The 19,670-nt window shown below is 40.8% G+C and overlaps 1 protein-coding gene across 1 annotated transcript in view; it reads right to left on the reverse strand.

Annotated features, from left to right (window-relative positions):
* Positions 1-19,670, reverse strand: part of LOC124870126 (integrin beta-1-like) — a 46,653-nt gene that overhangs the window by 10,581 nt on the left and 16,402 nt on the right. Inside the window, exons 2-12 of the mRNA XM_047368649.1 lie at positions 18,817-18,883; positions 17,789-17,874; positions 10,362-10,575; positions 10,040-10,210; positions 3,778-4,016; positions 3,535-3,690; positions 3,355-3,450; positions 3,185-3,274; positions 810-953; positions 471-673; positions 148-386 (exon numbers count right to left, since the gene is read on the reverse strand). Coding sequence (XP_047224605.1) covers positions 148-386; positions 471-673; positions 810-953; positions 3,185-3,274; positions 3,355-3,450; positions 3,535-3,690; positions 3,778-4,016; positions 10,040-10,210; positions 10,362-10,575; positions 17,789-17,874; positions 18,817-18,883 — 1,705 coding nt within the window. The remainder of the gene's footprint in view (positions 1-147; positions 387-470; positions 674-809; positions 954-3,184; positions 3,275-3,354; positions 3,451-3,534; positions 3,691-3,777; positions 4,017-10,039; positions 10,211-10,361; positions 10,576-17,788; positions 17,875-18,816; positions 18,884-19,670) is intronic.

Below are 19,670 nucleotides of genomic sequence, written 5' to 3' on the forward strand. Positions count from 1 at the left end.
CTAATGATTTACCCTGAGAAGCAGTTCGATTTTCACATAGGACCAAGAGGGCTTGCCCCCACACTCATACCTCAGAGCGATTCTGACAGAAATACTTTTTCACATTTTATATAGTTTAACGCAGCATAAAAACGCTACAGTCCTGACCTCCGCAGAGCTTGTTGTTGAAGCGGTCGCAGTTGAAGTTGTCACATTCGCAGTACTGCCCGCTGTAAACCTCTGCAGGATTATCCCGCTTCTTGCATTCGCAGGTACCACAGACGCAGTCGCCATTGTTGCTGCAGATGTCTGTGCCGTTGTCTTTTCGGCAGTTGGCGTCCAGGTCATCGGTCCGGACTTCGTCTTTGCTGCACTCACAGATCTGCCCGATGCGTCCTTCGTTACACCTGAAACAAAACATGAGGGTAAGTCAATTTAGAGTCAAAGTTGCAGGTTAGAAACATTTTGCCAACAAAAAGAGCACTCCCTACTTGCAGGCTCCACACTCAAAGGTGCCGCTGTTTTCGAAGCACTTCTTGCTGTTAGGCTCTCCTTTCGCGGCACATTCACAGTCACAGATGAAATCCAGAATTACTTCCACCTTCTCAGTGAAGCCCTGAGGTTTTATCATAATGACCTCCTGCTTCCCAGGAGATGGACACTTCTGGGATTCAACGGAAATCTGAAAATGGACCTGAAAAACCAAAGGGAAAAGCGTTTCTTTAACCTGTTTGGAAGAGTCACATTTTAACACCTAGCAACAAAGATTCCAGGCTTTCAAGGTTTATGAACAAGTTTTTCTGCAGATGCCTCTTCCTGATCCTCATTACCTCGTCTCCGATGGAGATGTTTGAGCACTTCCGGCCGTCCTCTCCCGTTCCAACCACGTTGTTTTTGCAGATGGACTTGTAGGAAAGGGAAACTCCCTCCGGCAGCTTACCGACAGGTTCAAGAATAACCTCAGAGGACAAAGACTGCCAAGAGCAAGAAAAAATAAAAAAATAAATTTAAAGAAAATGTTTTTAGCTACATTTTTTAATCTTGGATTTTATGGTTGGTGTGTCTGTTTTAGAGGTCATAGTTGCATAATCATTAACATTTATGTCACAAGTAGTCTTAAGTTAGGAGCTCATTAAAAATAAATTATCCCAGTAGAAAAACAGAAATCAGTTATCAGGTTAAAAATATCAGGTGGAATTGGGAAGTCTTTCATCTTTTTAGCATGTGTACAGTTCATTCAGGCTGTGAGAGAGGCATTTTCAGAAGATAACAGGAAGGATGAATGACGTACAACAAAGTGATTTTGCATGCTGATTTGGACGTGTTGGCAGCCTTTTGGAAATCTCAGAATTAGGTTACGGGTATAAGTTCTTTACAGTATACACACAGAGACTAATGTTTAGAGTAGGTAAGAAACTCGCTCTCACACAGTGTGACGTCGCCTCTGCTTCAAATACATAAAAATGACAGGAAGGCTAGATGAGTTACTTTAAATTTTGCTCTTATCAACTTAAAACGGAGGTCAGAAATGGGCCACTGGACTCGGTGCATGTCTAATTACAGGTCCTTCTCAAAATATTAGCATATTGTGATAAAGTTCATTATTTTCCATAATGTCATGATGAAAATTTAACATTCATATATTTTAGATTCATTGCACACTAACTGAAATATTTCAGGTCTTTTATTGTCTTAATACAGATGATTTTGGCATACAGCTCATGAAAACCCAAAATTCCTATCTCACAAAATTAGCATATCATTAAAAGGGTCTCTAAACGAGCTATGAACCTAATCATCTGAATCAACGAGTTAACTCTAAACACCTGCAAAAGATTCCTGAGGCCTTTAAAACTCCCAGCCTGGTTCATCACTCAAAACCCCAATCATGGGTAAGACTGCCGACCTGACTGCTGTCCAGAAGGCCACTATTGACACCCTCAAGCAAGAGGGTAAGACACAGAAAGACATTTCTGAACGAATAGGCTGTTCCCAGAGTGCTGTATCAAGGCACCTCAGTGGGAAGTCTGTGGGAAGGAAAAAGTGTGGCACAAAATGCTGCACAACGAGAAGAGGTGACCGGACCCTGAGGAAGATTGTGGAGAAGGGCCAATTCCAGACCTTGGGGGACCTGCGGAAGCAGTGGACTGAGTCTGGAGTAGAAACATCCAGAGCCACCGTGCACAGGTGTGTGCAGGAAATGGGCTACAGGTGCCACATTCCCCAGGTCAAGCCACTTTTGAACCAGAAACAGCGGCAGAAGCGCCTGACCTGGGCTACAGAGAAGCAGCACTGGACTGTTGCTCAGTGGTCCAAAGTACTTTTTTCGGATGAAAGCAAATTCTGCATGTCATTCGGAAATCAAGGTGCCAGAGTCTGGAGGAAGACTGGGGAGAAGGAAATGCCAAAATGCCAGAAGTCCAGTGTCAAGTACCCACAGTCAGTGATGGTCTGGGGTGCCGTGTCAGCTGCTGGTGTTGGTCCACTGTGTTTTATCAAGGGCAGGGTCAATGCAGCTAGCTATCAGGAGATTTTGGAGCACTTCATGCTTCCATCTGCTGAAAAGCTTTATGGAGATGAAGATTTCATTTTTCAGCACGACCTGGCACCTGCTCACAGTGCCAAAACCACTGGTAAATGGTTTACTGACCATGGTATCACTGTGCTCAATTGGCCTGCCAACTCTCCTGACCTGAACCCCATAGAGAATCTGTGGGATATTGTGAAGAGAACGTTGAGAGACTCAAGACCCAACACTCTGGATGAGCTAAAGGCCGCTATCGAAGCATCCTGGGCCTCCATAAGACCTCAGCAGTGCCACAGGCTGATTGCCTTCATGCCACGCCGCATTGAAGCAGTCATTTCTGCCAAAGGATTCCCGACCAAGTATTGAGTGCATAACTGTACATGATTATTTGAAGGTTGACGTTTTTTGTATTAAAAACACTTTTCTTTTATTGGTCGGATGAAATATGCTAATTTTGTGAGATAGGAATTTTGGGTTTTCATGAGCTGTATGCCAAAATCATCCGTATTAAGACAATAAAAGACCTGAAATATTTCAGTTAGTGTGCAATGAATCTAAAATATATGAATGTTAAATTTTCATCATGACATTATGGAAAATAATGAACTTTATCACAATATGCTAATATTTTGAGAAGGACCTGTAGAAGTGGTGTGCTGATGGTGCAGGAGGTCTTACATTATAGGCATCAATGATGAGTTTGATCACGTTGCTGGAGTTGGCAGACAGCGTTCCAACAGCAGACTTAGGAATGAGGTTTTTCAGCTCCTGTCAGAGGGATAAGAGGAGGCGTGTTTGATAAAAAAGTCTTAGTTTTGAGTAATTTGGGAAAACAGCTGAAAGTTCACCTGGTAAACCGACTGGAACTCCTCAGTTACAGCAAAGATTGTTTGGATATTGTGTTCACTTAGTTTCTGGACCAGATGAGCAATGGATGGGTAGTCCTGCAACAATACACATCAAATATTATAAGAGTGATGCGTCCATGAGGAGGGAAGGACACATTTAAATGAAGAAAGACCACTTACATAGTAGTGGCTCATTGTGTACATGTTGTTCTCCAGATGACACCTCCCGTCGTTGGGTAGGACAATCCCACCCAGTTTTCCATCTCCTGCGAAGTGGAAACCAGCATCAGTGGAGAACACAAGCAGACGGGTGACGTTCCTCCAGCCAATCTGCTCCTGCGATCAAAACAAAAAAGCGCAACTTGTTAATGCAGAAACTCCCCAAAACGCCTTCTGACTGAACAGCAGGAGTAAAAAGCTCACCTTGCACACAGCCACCTGCATGATGGCGTCAAACCCCCCCTCTGGAGAGTCCAGGTTGCCAGAGATCTGCTGCTGGCCCACAAGGTGGTTGAATTCGTCACCTTTGTTGGTCAGTGCCAGGACGTTCTTGTAGCTGAAGGGGCTGGTGCAGTTCTGGTTGCCTGTGCAGGGGTTCAGCAGCCTTGCTGGTGTGGTACTAATGTAGGGCATGACTGTCTTCTCAACAAAGGACCCGAAACCTGGAAGGGATTTAATTAAAAAAGGATTATTTTAGCAAGGACTACAGATGTATTGATCTGTAACCCTCAGTTCCAGCTCATTTTTTATGTCCAAAATAAAATCTCTGCTAGACAATGGATGGGTGAACAGACAATCTGGCCAAGAAACCAAAGGATGGATAGACAAACTGATAGATGGATTGTTTTGTTCTTTAAAGATAACTAGGGGTGAGTGAGGTAACAAATAACATCTGGCAAATGAAGAAAAAACAGCCAAAGAAAATAAAACCATTGTTAACATTAAAGTGGGACTAAACCCAATGTAAAAGCATAACCCCTCCCCCAGACAAATTTTTTAAAAATGCCCTCAAAGCGGGCAGCGCCAAGAGACACTGAAGGGCACGGCCAGGAGTGGGGATGAGTGGAGGGGGTAAGGCAGTAATGTGGTCAAGAGGACGATGGTGAGCACAGCGACACTGGTAGTTTCACCACAGACAGGTCTTTTAAGGAGTAGGATTTTTAACCCACCTCGTCATTGGAGTTTGAGGGAGGCTTTGTGGAGCCCAGCGGACCTGAGCCTCATCAGTTCGAGTTGCTGACTCAGCTGACTCACGGAGGCAGTGGAGGACTTGTTACTATGTTACTATAAATGAGTCAACTCCTACAAATTATTTAAATTTTCACATTCCTCGAAATACTGGGCGAGGAGGAGGAGTAGCAACCATCTTTCAGTCCGATTTATTGATTAGTCCCAGACCAATCAATAGCTACAACTCTTTTGAATATTTAATCCTTAGTTTTCCTCATCCAAATTGCAAAGCACTAAAACCACTTCTGTTTGTTGTTTTGTACCGTCCACCAGGCCCTTACTCTCAATTTTTAGATCAGTTTTCAGACCTTTTATCTGATTTAGTGTTAAATACAGATAAAGTTATTATAGTGGGGGATTTTAACATTCATGTTGACACTGAAAGTGATAGCTTAAATATAACATTTAATGCTATCTTAGACTCAATTGGCTTTGCTCAAAACATTAACAAACCTACCCACCTTTGTCTTCATTCTCTGGACCGTGTGCTGACATATGGCATTGAGTGTAAAGACATAACAATATTTTCTCATAACCCTGTCCTGTCTGACCATTTCTTAATAACCTTTGAGTTTAATTTAACCGAGTACTCCACACCTGAAAGAAAATTTCATTACAGTAGATCATTATCAGACAACCTTTAAAGAATCTGTTCCACTTTTGATCTCCTCATTATCACAGAAAAGCACAGTGGAGGGCAATAATTCTGTTTCTTCCCCTTCACAAATTGATTCTTTTGTTCATAGTGTTTCTTCATCATTGCGTGATGCATTAGACAATGCAGCCACCTTGAAAAAGAAGTTAATTATTCATAGGAGGCAGGCTCCTTGGTTTAATTCAGAGCTGCGTACTTTAAAGCACAATGTTAGAAAATTGGAGAGAAAATGGCGCTCTACACACCTAGAGGATTCCTACTTAATCTGGAAAAATAGCCTACTGTTGTATAAAAAGACACTTCACCAAGCTAGAACAGCTTATTTATCATCATTAATAGAAGAGAACAAGAATAATCCTAAGTTTCTCTTTAGTACAGTTGTTAAACTTACACAGAGTCATAGCTCTGTTGAGCCATCCATTCCCTTAGCTCTCAGCAGTCGTGACTTTATGGGATTCTTCCAAAATAAAATTGATTCTATTAAAAAGAAAATCTTTGACATACTCCTGAAGATGATTACTTCATCCTTAGCAAGTGAGACAACATTGGAAATAACTGTAGAACCTGATTTGTGTTTGGACTGTTTTGATCCTGTGAAGCTTCCTGAGTTATCAGAAATATTAGCTTCATCTAAACCTTCAACTTGTATGTTAGACCCAATCCCAACCAAATTATTTAAGGAAGTGTTCCCTCTGATTACCAGCCCCATTTTAGATATGATTAATCTATCTTTAGTAAATGGATCAGAACCACAGGCTTTTAAGTTAGCTGTAATTAAACCTTTACTTAAGAAACCTTCGCTTGATGGAGATGATTTAATAAATGAAAGACCCATATCCAATCTTCCATTCTTATCTAAAATTCTTTCAGTCAGGCTTCAGAGCTCATCATAGCACTGAAACAGCTCTGCTGAAAGTCACTAATGATATTCTTATGGCCTCAGATAATGGACTTGTGTCTGTACTTGTCCTGTTAGATCTCAGTGCTGCATTTGATACAGTCGACCATAATATTCTCTTAGAAAGGCTGGAATATGCTGTAGGGATCAGGGGAACAGCGCTAGGCTGGTTTAAATCTTATCTGTCTGACAGATTCCAATTTGTTCATGTAATTGATAAATCATCTTTAAACTCCAGGGTTAATTGTGGAGTACCACAGGGTTTAGTACATGGGCCAATTCTCTTTACTATATACAGGTCCTTCTCAAAATAATAGCATATTGTGATAAAGTTCATTATTTTCCATAATGTAATGATGAAAATTTAACATTCATATATTATAGATTCATTGCACACTAACTGAAATATTTCAGGTCTTTTATTGTCTTAATACGGATGATTTTGGCATACAGCTCATGAAAACCCAAAATTCCTATCTCACAAAATTAGCATATTTCATCCGACCAATAAAAGAAAAGTGTTTTTAATACAAAAAACGTCAACCTTCAAATAATCATGTACAGTTATGCACTCAATACTTGGTCGGGAATCCTTTTGCAGAAATGACTGCTTCAATGCGGCGTGGCATGGAGGCAATCAGCCTGTGGCACTGCTGAGGTCTTATGGAGACCCAGGATGCTTCGATAGCGGCCTTTAGCTCATCCAGAGTGTTGGGTCTTGAGTCTCTCAACGTTCTCTTCACAATATCCCACAGATTCTCTATGGGGTTCAGGTCAGGAGAGTTGGCAGGCCAATTGAGCACAGTGATACCATGGTCAGTAAACCATTTACCAGTGGTTTTGGCACTGTGAGCAGGTGCCAGGTCGTGCTGAAAAATGAAATCTTCATCTCCATAAAGCTTTTCAGCAGATGGAAGCATGAAGTGCTCCAAAATCTCCTGATAGCTAGCTGCATTGACCCTGCCCTTGATAAAACACAGTGGACCAACACCAGCAGCTGACACGGCACCCCAGACCATCACTGACTGTGGGTACTTGACACTGGACTTCTAGCATTTTGGCATTTCCTTCTCCCCAGTCTTCCTCCAGACTCTGGCACCTTGATTTCCGAAGGACATGCAGAATTTGCTTTCATCTGAAAAAAGTACTTTGGACCACTGAGCAACAGTCCAGTGCTGCTTCTCTGTAGCCCAGGTCAGGCGCTTCTGCCGCTGTTTCTGGTTCAAAAGTGGCTTGACCTGGGGAATGCGGCACCTGTAGCCCATTTCCTGCACACGCCTGTGCACGGTGGCTCTGGATGTTTCTACTCCAGACTCAGTCCACTGCTTCCGCGGGTCCCCCAAGGTCTTGAATCGGCCCTTCTCCACAATCTGCCTCAGGGTCCGGTCACCTCTTCTCGTTGTGCAGCGTTTTCTGCCACACTTTTTCCTTCCCACAGACTTCCCACTGAGGTGCCTTGATACAGCACTCTGGGAACAGCCTATTCGTTCAGAAATTTCTTTCTGTGTCTTACCCTCTTGCTTGAGGGTGTCAATAGTGGCCTTCTGGACAGCAGTCAGGTCGGCAGTCTTACCCATGATTGGGGTTTTGAGTGATGAACCAGGCTGGGAGTTTTAAAGGCCTCAGGAATCTTTTGCAGGTGTTTAGAGTTAACTCGTTGATTCAAATGATTAGGTTCATAGCTCGTTTAGAGACCCTTTTAATGATATGCTAATTTTGTGAGATGGGAATTTTGGGTTTTCATGAGCTGTATGCCAAAATCATCTGTATTAAGACAATAAAAGACCTGAAATATTTCAGTTAGTGTGCAATGAATCTAAAATATATGAATGTTACATTTTAATCATGACATTATGGAAAATAATTAACTTTATCACAATATGCTAATATTTTGAGAAGGACCTGTATATGCTTCCAATAGGTCAAATTATCAGGCAGCATAGAATAAATTTTCACTGTTACGCTTTTCAGCTTTACTTATCCATAAATCCTGATGAGCCCAACCAGTTAGATAGACTACAAGCATGTCTTGAAGACGTAAAAACTTGGATGACTTTAAATTTTCTGCTTCTAAATTCAGACAAGACAGAAGTTGTCGTCTTTGGACCGGAGTCTTTAAAAAAGAAACTGCTTAGTCAATCACTTAACCTGGATGGCATTAAATTGACCTCCAGTAATAAAGTAAAACATCTTGGTGTTACTTTTGACCAGGACATGTCATTTAAATCCCATGTTAAACAGGTTTCTAGGATTTCCTTCTTTCATCTCCGGAACATTGCCAAAATTAGAAATATCCTGTCCAGGACACTGGAAAAACTAGTCCATGCATTTGTTACTTCAAGGCTGGACTATTGTAATTCTTTACTATCAGGATGTCCACAAAATGCAGTTAAAAGCCTTCAGCTGATTCAAAATGCTGCAGCAAGAGTTTTGATGAAAATTAAAAAGAGAGATCATATTTCTCCTATTTTAGCTTCCTTTCATTGGCTCCCTGTTAAACCCAGAATAGAATTTAAAATTCTCCCAGATTTAGTCTGTGAGGCTGACACCTTGTCTACTTTTAAGGCTAGGCTTAAAATTTTCCTTTTTGATAAAGCTTATAGTTAGAGTGGCTTAGGTTATCCCGAGCTATCTTCTTTATTTTTTACCTCCGTCTTCTTCCCTCCCTGTTGGATGGAGTAAGGGGGAGTCAGGTTTAGCCTAAACCGTCTCAGTTATGGTTGAGGTGCAAACACACCCTCCATTTCTGATACCTGTATGCTGGCAACAACTTAATGCTCACCTCTACCGATGATCCACATAGCCCTGTCTATTAGTGTTTAACCCTTTCTCTCTCCTAGACATGGCGATTGACTGAGTTTAACTGTGACTAACTCTATGTGCTTTCTTTCAGACTCTAACCTTGAAAACTGGCTCAGAGTTTATCTGTTCTTTCTTTTTAGGAGAAACGACTAAAGGACCTACATCCATCAACATTTACTTTTCCTTCCCATAGAAAGTATTCCTGGATCAGTGCTTCTTTGTTCTCTTTGTGTCTCTGCTCTGTTCTCTCAAACCCCCAGTCGGTCGTGGCAGATGGCCGCTCGCACTGAGCCTGGTTCTGCTGGAGGTTTCTTCCTGTTAAAAGGGAGTTTTTCCTCTCCACTGTTGCTACATGCATGCTCAGTATGAGGGATTGCTGCAAAGTCAATGCCAGTGACTGTCCACTGTCTCTACAAGCTCATCCAGGAGGAGGGAATGCTGCAAGTCACTGACTAGATGCAATATGCTGCGTTTCCTTAGATAGAAAAACTTTTTATCCAATTTGAATAAATAACTGAATCTGACTGCACTGTTCAATTGTTAGGATTAATTGGAATGTATGAACCTGACTGTTGTGAAGTGCCTTGAGACGACATGTGTTGGCGCTATATAAATAAACTGAATTGAACTGAATTGACAAAATGAGTCCTGTTTCTGAGTGTTAAGGTGGTGTTATCAGCATCATTGCTAACATGGGCTAACGTTCAAAGCAGTAACAAACTTTCAGAAAGTTTACATTTACATGTAGGTTTTTATTCTCTTCAGTAAAGCATACGATCGAAGGAATGAAGTATAACACGCTCGCAGTTCCAACTCCTGACTCGCTACGCCGGCGTGCATCTTAGTGAGATGGTTTTATATCCTAAGGCAGGAGCTGTGATGTAGGCAAGCAGTACCGTTTGAACCAATAGGCAAATTCAACTGCAGTAGCCACTGTTCAACCCAAAGAAGGCAGCACTGAGGGTTTCAGGACAAACATTGCAGAATTAAACAAGCTTACATGAAAATGTAAAAAATTGACCAGTAATCCCAATTTGGGAAATTGATCTGTTTTAATACTTTTCCTGTGGCGTAGGAAACCTGAACTGTTTTCCACTCACCAATTCTAAAGTCTGAGGTGATTTTCTGCATTTCCTTCATGAGGTCAGTGCCAAGGTTCTTAACATTTTCCAAGTCGTCCTTCATGGAGAAGGAGAGGTCCATAAGGTAGTACAGATCAATGGGGTAGTCCTCAGCACGCTTAAATTTAAACTGGAAGGTCTGCGGCTCACCTGAAAAAGACAAAAACACTTAAATCTATTAATGTACTGTTAGCTTTCCACAAATCAAAGAGAAAACATATCAGGATTGCTCCTGAAAACAAACATTTAACAAATTTAACTTATTTCTGGATTTTATTATGAAAACAGAAAAAATCTTTACCAGATCTGAGCCTCAGGGTGAGTTTCTGAGGCTGGATCTGGGTGATCTGTTCAGGCTTCAGTTTCTCAGACCGGTCCTTGCGAACTGTGACTGGTGTGTTCGTGTTAATGGCGACACTTCCACGTGGGTTTTCAACTTGTTTACACTTTCTGTCCTTCAGGGACTCCAGGTCATCGCAGCGAGCTGACTTGGGTGCACCAACAGTGAGGAAATTCTGCAAGAAGGTAAACTTGCTGTTAGGGAAATATTCACATTTGTATTTCAAATCTGTTCCAACTTCATGATCTGTGGTGTTCTCTTTTGTTGTTGCAGTTTTCACAATAAATGTTCACGGATGCCAAATATAACTGGCAAAAGTACAAGACTACTGTGCATCGGCCCACAATAGAAAAAAAGGTTTAATCTAAAACATTTCAAATTTCAGCAGGTAGCAATTTGTGGTGCATTTTTGTCTCAGATTTTTGGAACCTTGTATGTTGTAGGGCACAAGGACCTGGATAAGAACTGCTGCATAGACAAACTTCAAACGTTCTCATTAAGTGAAGTAAAATATAATAATATTGCTGCAATGTGACCGACTATGCAATCAACCATCTACTGTCACCACATGCTTGCTCAAGAGGAGGTATTGCTGCCAACCTATATGATGCAATCGACCACCTGCTTTTTGCCAGTGGTTTGCTGAACAGAAGAATGTGCTGCAAACAAAGATTTAGGAGACTCTTTTTCATTGCTTGCGGACAGCTTTTGAAAAGCCCAGAATGTGTTTCGATACATATTTAACCGGGTAATTTCACTTTCAAAAGGGCCTTACTTTCATGGGTAAATGGTCCTACTCTCAGGTACAACTTCTCCGATTTCTCCGGGTTTGGTAAAAGGGGCGAAGTAGTGTGCAGCGAGGCATGGCACCACCAGCTGCAGTGAGAGTACAAATCTATCATTTTTATACTATTAATTTGTCATAAAAAGTAGTTTTAATATGTTTTTAAGCAAAAAACTAGACCTCAAAACTTCATCTGTGCAGTGCATCAAGAAGGAGCCTACTTTGTTCTGAGTTTGCGGAGCTCCACTTACAGGCTGGTCAGGCTGCTAAGCTAATCGGGCAGTTGGACTGGGACTTCCCCACTAAACGCTGCCTGATGTCGGCCTGGCACTCTGGGATTTCCCTCTCCCTGTTATCTGTTTGTGGCGGCTCAAAGTGAATATAAATTGTTGTCTTTACATTCACGTAAACCTAACTTAGTGGAGTGGTAGCTATTATTTTCATGGTTTAATGCAGACAGCTCTGTCGCAGGAGGGACCACAATTCCAGGTTTGGACGCAGTTTCCCAAAAGCTCCCAGGAATCCTCTTCACCCTGGTGTTTCCATTGTCTACTCATCTACTTTAAATAAATATCTGCTTATGATTAGACAGTCAATGTATCAATTCCCTGTACATCTGGACTGATTATCTCTAATCATAAAAAACATTTTTCTGTTTATGCTGTAGATAAATGACATGAGTTTACCCAATGATATCATCAGATAAATCAGTTGAAACAAAAAATATTTATTAGCCAATTGTCTTTTGAAGAGAGCAAAGGTGTAATCCCATCTGCTGGACTGAAGGTGTGCTGCAGTTTCTTTCACAACTTCCCAATTTGTCATTAGACCGATTTAAATAAATGGTCTGTGGTTTTTCTAAGCAATGGAAACAGAATGTACACAATTCCCCAGGCTTCCTATTGTCCGGGTAAAACGAATCCAGGGGCTTTTTGTGGAAAAGGGGTTAATACAAGCAACCCTACATTGCTTGGTGTAGCCACATTCTTGTGCTGCAAAGCTAATAATAATAACACAATCAACCATCCACTGTCACTACATATTGCCCAGAAGAGATATGGCAGCTAATTTTACTATTGATGTAATCAATCATCAACCACTCCCCACTCAGGGAGATGGATTTCTGCTGCTACATGCTTGTTTCTGTTATTTCTCCAAATAAACTCAGCAACTTTTAGAGGAACAAAGTAGTTTATTAAAATCTCATTAAAATATTTCACATGAACTGCTGTAGAGTGTCTGACTTAAGGAGGAAAGGGAAGAAACCACTGTTTGAGAGGGAAGCTCAGAGAAAAATATCCTGCTTAATGGATTCCACAAGGCAAACATCCAGAGGAAGAACATGAGACAATGAACTCAGTCAGAACAACAACAAAAACTGTGTTTTGACCCAATTCTTTGAATGATGACAGTTCAGGTCTTCCTCTCCCCTCTACACCAACTAAAACATAACAGATAAGATCAATAAAAATCTGTATAATACACTCAGAACCAGTGCTGTTGTGGGTTATTTAAATATAAAGTTCATTGCTGTGTAGATAAATTTTCCTTAAAAACAAGGCAAGATATAACAGGAATCAAGCTCGACAAATGTGAACAATTTAAATACTTGGTGTGTGCTGACATGCAGGATAATGCTGACCAATCAGAGCGCAGCATAATAATAATAGGACAAGCACGTTGAGATCATAATCACAGGTATGAAAAGACACTGATGAAGCCAATTTGATGCCGTGTTGCTGCACGTACCAAACTGCAGCGCCCCTGCAGAGCAACTTGTTTGGGTGCCGTCTCTTTAAATGCTATTGAGGCACTTCACGGCCCGCCCCCAGAAAATGTTTAACCAGAAAATGTCAATAACAGTGAGAAAGGTTGGCTTTAGCATTAGACCGACAACATGTGGTCTAACAGGCAGTATGGGAGAGGTCACCATTATTTAAGCTTTATTAACAAGATGGAAAAGAGATTGCAAACAGCAGTGTAAACTTGATTTGCATGTTTAAACAATACTGCAAATGGGATTTGTACATCAATATATTGCTACTACGTAGACAAGGTTTCTTATTTATCCATAAAGTCCTTCAAATCTTAAGGGAATTCAGTGTTTATTTTGAAATTTTTTTTAAATTAACCACAGTTATTACTAATGTTTTATTACTTATTTTAATTGTGCTTTTAGTTTGTACTGAAACAGATACCATCTCAGAAACCAGATTTATAATTTGAAACAGTATGGTAATAATTATGCAAATAGCTTAATAGAGAAAAAAAATGCTGCGATAATTTTTTGGTCCATATCACCCAGGTCTAATTGCCTTTATCTTCATCTATGAAGTAAAAACGTCATTGCTGTTTTTTAGGGGTGTGTTTGTATCTCATATTATCAGACCCTGGACCCGTTGCTCATTGCAACCAGCATTTCTAAGTCTAATACCATCAAATCTTATTTTTACCATGGACAGCCCAGTGATTCCAGGTTATGATGATTGCAAACACCGACCACTTTACTAAGCATATCTCGCTGGTACCGGGTTAAGGCCTCCCCACTTCCTTCAGGGCTGCCTTATTTCTCTGTGGCTAAACTAAAAATGGTGTTGGAAAGATTCCTCAGAGATTTTGGTCCATCTTGACATGCTAAAAAAAAAAAAGAATCATGCAATTGCTGTAGGATTGTCATCTGCACATCCATGATGCACATCTCCCCTTCCACCACATCCTCAAGGTCCTCTGCTAGATTAGGATCCGGTGACTGTGGAGACCAGTTTAAGAAACCTGTTTGAGATGATTTGAGATTTGTGACAATAAGTGGGATAAAAACAAAAACAACAACAAATGTTGCAAAGAAATATCTGGAGGAAGAATAAGGAAAATTAAATTAACATTAAAGGTTAATTATACACTGGTTACATTGGGGTTTAGTTTTTAACGGATTTTATTTCTTTATTTGTAGTTTATAATTAAACAGTACTCTGCTTTGTCTGCCAGATCATTTAAATTTAGGAAACACTTTTCTGACATTATTGTCTTTGTGTCAGTTAAGATATAGTTATCACATTAAACATTAAATAACTATTATAATAATCTGTACTGCTAGAAATAAACACAGCTACTGCTTTAAATGGGACATATCATGATTTTAAATTCGTCCTTTTCATCAATAAATCATTCAGTTGTGGTCAATATAAAGTGGAGCTGCAATGCTTTGGTCTGAACCCCTGGTTATTGTAGCTCTACAGGTTCCTCTTTTACTCCTAAACTGAGAGCGACTTGTTTGGGTGCCGTCTCTTTAAATGCTATTGAGGCACTTCACGGCCCGCCCCCCCCACAGGTCATGGTGCGCTCCCCTTTAACCTGTTTGGCCATTTTTTTGGTTTCATAACAATTACCTAGCGCTGCAGAAACAAGACAAAAACAGCAAAAACAATGCAAAACTGTTTATGTAATAATAATAATATTGAAAACAAGCAGTATGGTTCTGTCCTCAAGGAGTTAAAAGCAGCACACAGCGCTAACATGAGCAGAAGGCACGACACTACTGCTATCAGAACAATGGCCAGGACGTCATATCAACACGCAATGAAACTATGTCTAAAATAAAGTTCGTTTTTATTTCAGCGTTATTTGCAGCTTATCGCTTTGCCGCATTTCCATAGACAGAAGGAACTGACCCCTTAATCAGATGAAGTCTTTCAGCAAATCCTTCTGGATACTGGTGGAGGTTGCTGAAGAACTTAAGGGAAATTTCCACACTGATGTGGGTAGATTTCCATTAAAAAAAAAATTTAACCAGGCACTTTGAAGAGGTTCTGATGCTGGGGGACGGTGTAATGAATAGTGTGGGTTAAAACACCCAACAACCAAACCAAAGTTATCCTCTGTCAGCTTAGGCATACTTGAGCTGGGACTACAAAAACACAGCAAGAAGACATTGATCAGCTGGAAGTCCATTACTTTATTTAGCTGTTTGGCAGCAAATACTGTGATGTAACAATTCGAAAAATGTAAAAACATTATAGAGAAAACTGAAAGGACTGAAAAATATGGCCCAAACAGAATACAGGTCCTTCTCAAAATATTAGCATATTGTGATAAAGTTTATTATTTTCCATAATGTCATGATGAAAATTTAACATTCATATATTATAGATTCATTGCACACTAACTGAAATATTTCAGGTCTTTTATTGTCTTAATACGGATGATTGTGGCATACAGCTTATGAAAACCCAAAATTCCTATCTCACAAAATTAGCATATTTCATCCGACCAATAAAAGAAAAGTGTTTTTAATACAAAAAACGTCAACCTTCAAATAATCATGTACAGTTATGCACTCAATACTTGGTCGGGAATCCTTTTGCAGAAATGACTGCTTCAATGTGGCGTGGCATGGAGGCAATCAGCCTGTGGCACTGCTGAGGTCTTATGGAGGCCCAGGATGCTTCGATAGCGGCCTTTAGCTCATCCAGAGTGTTGGGTCTTGAGTCTCTCAATGTTCTCTTCACAATATCCCACAGATTCTCTATGGGGTTCAGGTCAGGAGAGTTGGCAGGCCAATTGAGCACAGTGATACCATGGTCAGTAAACCATTTACCAGTGGTTTTGGCACTGTGAGCAGGTGCCAGGTCGTGCTGAAAAATGAAATCTTCATCTCCATAAAGCTTTTCAGCAGATGGAAGCATGAAGTGCTCCAAAATCTCCTGATAGCTAGCTGCATTGACCCTGCCCTTGATAAAACACAGTGGACCAACACCAGCAGCTGACATGGCACCCCAGACCATCACTGACTGTGGGTACTTGACACTGGACCTCTGGCATTTTGGCATTTCCTTCTCCCCAGTCTTCCTCCAGACTCTGACACCTTGATTTCTGAATGACATGCAGAATTTGCTTTCATCCGAAAAAAGTACTTTGGACCACTGAGCAACAGTCCAGTGCTGCTTCTCTGTAGCCCAGGTCAGGCGCTTCTGCCGCTGTTTCTGGTTCAAAAGTGGCTTGACCTGGGGAATGCGGCACCTGTAGCCCATTTCCTGCACACGCCTGTGCACAGTGGCTCTGGATGTTTCTACTCCAGACTCAGTCCACTGCTTCCGCAGGTCCCCCAAGGTCTGGAATCGGCCCTTCTCCACAATCTTCCTCAGGGTCCGGTCACCTCTTCTCGTTGTGCAGCGTTTTCTGCCACACTTTTTCCTTCCCACAAACTTCCCACTGAGGTGCCTTGATACAGCACTCTGGGAACAGCCTATTCGTTCAGAAATTTCTTTCTGTGTCTTACCCTCTTGCTTGAGGGTGTCAATAGTGGCCTTCTGGACAGCAGTCAGGTCGGCAGTCTTACCCATGATTGGGGTTTTGAGTGATGAACCAGGCTGGGAGTTTTAAAGGCCTCAGGAATCTTTTACAGGTGTTTAGAGTTAACTCGTTGATTCAGATGATTAGGTTCATAGCTCGTTTAGAGACCCTTTTAATGATATGCTAATTTTGTGAGATAGGAATTTTGGGTTTTCATGAGCTGTATGCCAAAATTATCCGTATTAAGACAATAAAAGACCTGAAATATTTCAGTTAGTGTGCAATGAATCTAAAATATATGAATGTTACATTTTCATCTTGACATTATGGAAAATAATGAACTTTATCACAATATGCTAATATTTTGAGAAGGACCTGTATAAAGATATCTACACAGCACCTGGAGAGACTAAATTAAACTTTTCTGCCCTCCTACAGACTGCAAGTACACAACAATATGTATTTAAAGATTCAAAAAGTGGATTTTGCATAATATGTCCCCTTCAAAGAAAGTTCTGTTTGCCAGAGTGACGGTCATCCTGCTGGAGGAAGCCATCAGAAGATGGATAAACTGTGGTTGTAAAGTGACGGCCAAACCCAGACCAGCCTGTCTGCCTCCAACAACCATTCAAAGACACTTAAATCCCTTTTCTTCCTCATTTCGATGCTCGGTATGAACCACATCCAGATTAGGGCCGGACAATATGTCGCGAATATAACGTCATCACAATATCAGTGTGTGAAATATTCATATCGCTGCTAAGGACTGTTTGGAGCACAACAGTTTTTGCATTTTTCATGCTAATGTAATATTTAGCCAGTTGGACCGCACCTCACGGCAGGACATGCTCACACTGAACAAAGAGTGATGGAAGCAGAGATGAGAAAAAAAGGAAAGGAGAAAACAAATATCACACCTGATATCCTCATCACAATATTTACCAGTATTACCGCCATCACTAGCAGCTCTAACCTAGATATCTAAATGCTTTGAGTTGCTGCCATGTGATTGGCTGAGTCCCTTCTTGTTTTAACAACCCAGCATGACATTTTTAGAGATAATTAGGTGATTGTGGCAAAATAAGTTCTCTTTTTCCTTTAGAAAAGAAACAAAACTGTCGTTTGTTGTAAATGTTTGATATCTGAATTTGTCTGAAATGGGTATTTGAATTGGCCTTTTAGAAAAAATATAGGCCATATAATTTAATGCACACGATGACAGCTCCTAAAAAGCCAACAAAACCAAAGATATTTCACTGATACACTTTCCTCAGGATAAAATAACCCCTGCGACAGTTTTAGTGATTGAACTCACTTCATCTGTGCACCATCCGCACATCTCGGAGACCTGGATGCATTCCCCACATGACTGTGCGTTTGCCTTGATGCATATGCTCCCATCTGAAAGAGAAAAGTTAATCTGAGCCAAGGCCAACAACATATTTTCCATTAGCTCACTAACCCAAACCAGCTGCTGCCCAACAAAGAAATCCCTTCCCAGTTCAGAAAGTGAGTCATGATGGGAAATGTTTCAGGCAGTGGAGTAACTGATGATGTCATGGAGAGGAAAAGAAATAGATATCCTTAAAATTTTAACCGAAATGATTATAAAACCATGATGATAGAGGGAAAATGTGCATATATAAATGCTTTATGTAGTGCCCTGGTAAAGTTTTCATGCCTCTAGAGCTATTTCCCGTTATATTACGTAGCAACAACAAACTTTTGGTGGAATAAAACCTTATTTTCACAATTTCTACAAATTAAAATAGGCCATGTGAGGCATGCATTTGTACCCCTTTTACTCTGATACCCTTCAACAAAACCAACTACCTTCAGAAGTCACCTAATGACTTGACGGAGTTTATCTTCATTCTAGTATCAATATATCTGCTCTTTGAAGGCCTCTGAGTGGTGGAAAACTAATCCTTCCCATCACCCTAACAGCACCATTCATGCTGTGAAACATGGCGCTGGCAGTGTCATGCTGTGGGAATGCTAGACGGATGGAGCTATATCAGGGAGATCATGGAGGGAAATCTGCCGGAGGCTGCAAAAGACTTGATACTGGGGCAGAAAAGAAATACACCTATAAAGCCGCTAAACTCTTCCTTTCACTTCATAATTAACAACAACTTTGTTTTGATCCATCACATAAAATCCCAACAAAAGAAAATGAGGTTTGTGGTCATAATGTAATCCAACATGGAAAAAGTTCAAGGATTGTGAATACTTTTGCAAGGCACAGCATAAGTGTTTCATTGTAAGCAAAAACGATCCTGACAACAGATAAATGAAGACTGTGCTGGTAAATATTTAACAGCTGATATTAGGGCTTCTTACCTTGCTGAGCCAAGCTGCCTCTGAGGACCGCTGATAAAACTGCTATAAAAAGAACCTGGAGATTCATCTGCAAGAGACAAAAGTAAAACATAAATGTCACCGATGAGCAAAAACATGGAGGCTCAACATCTGAGCAGCACCCTTCTTACATCCTGAAGAACTTGCACATTTCTATGACATGTAAGTGGAGTTTATAGTAAAAAGAAAATCAAACGCTTAGTCAGATTTCTGCCTTAAATAAACAGTACAGTGTGTGAATTTGTTGTGGTTACAGGTTTTCTGTCACCTAGGGCCAACTACTGCACAAACATCACACATACGCGGCGCCTGCAAGCTGTGATCACACCATTTGCCTGAGTAAACACCACAAACAAAGCTTCTTAACACTTCAAATGTGCACTTAGTTTCTTTCTCGTCTCCCTGCAAAATGTAAGCGTTACAAGACGATAAATGCACATGTACCTTTAAACAGAGCATGCAGGACCTGCAGGATATTCACAGAAGCCTTCAGTTATTTTTATTCTCAAAGATTAGAAAAATTGTAAACGTCTCCATAATATAATGGTGTGGAACAAACTGGTTCCATTATTCTCTGTCGGAGCAGTCAAAGTCGATGAAGGACTTCAGCCATTAGATTCAGATATGTTGGAGAAGGAATCCATCTAAAAGTTGCAGGATGGTAGCTATCGAGGACTTGGGCACCCCTGCTGTGAAACAAACCTACTGTACTAAACTTCCCAATGTTGACTTGGTCTGGTGTGGGGTTCAGGTAGAGACGGCGCCGCTTTGATCCGAACCCTTCACTGCTGTGGTAACTGTAATCCGAACAAGAGCCAGCAGAAAAGAGACCAATG

This window comes from Girardinichthys multiradiatus, chromosome 6, assembly GCF_021462225.1.
Source record: "Girardinichthys multiradiatus isolate DD_20200921_A chromosome 6, DD_fGirMul_XY1, whole genome shotgun sequence".
Taxonomy (NCBI): Eukaryota; Metazoa; Chordata; class Actinopteri; order Cyprinodontiformes; family Goodeidae; genus Girardinichthys; species Girardinichthys multiradiatus.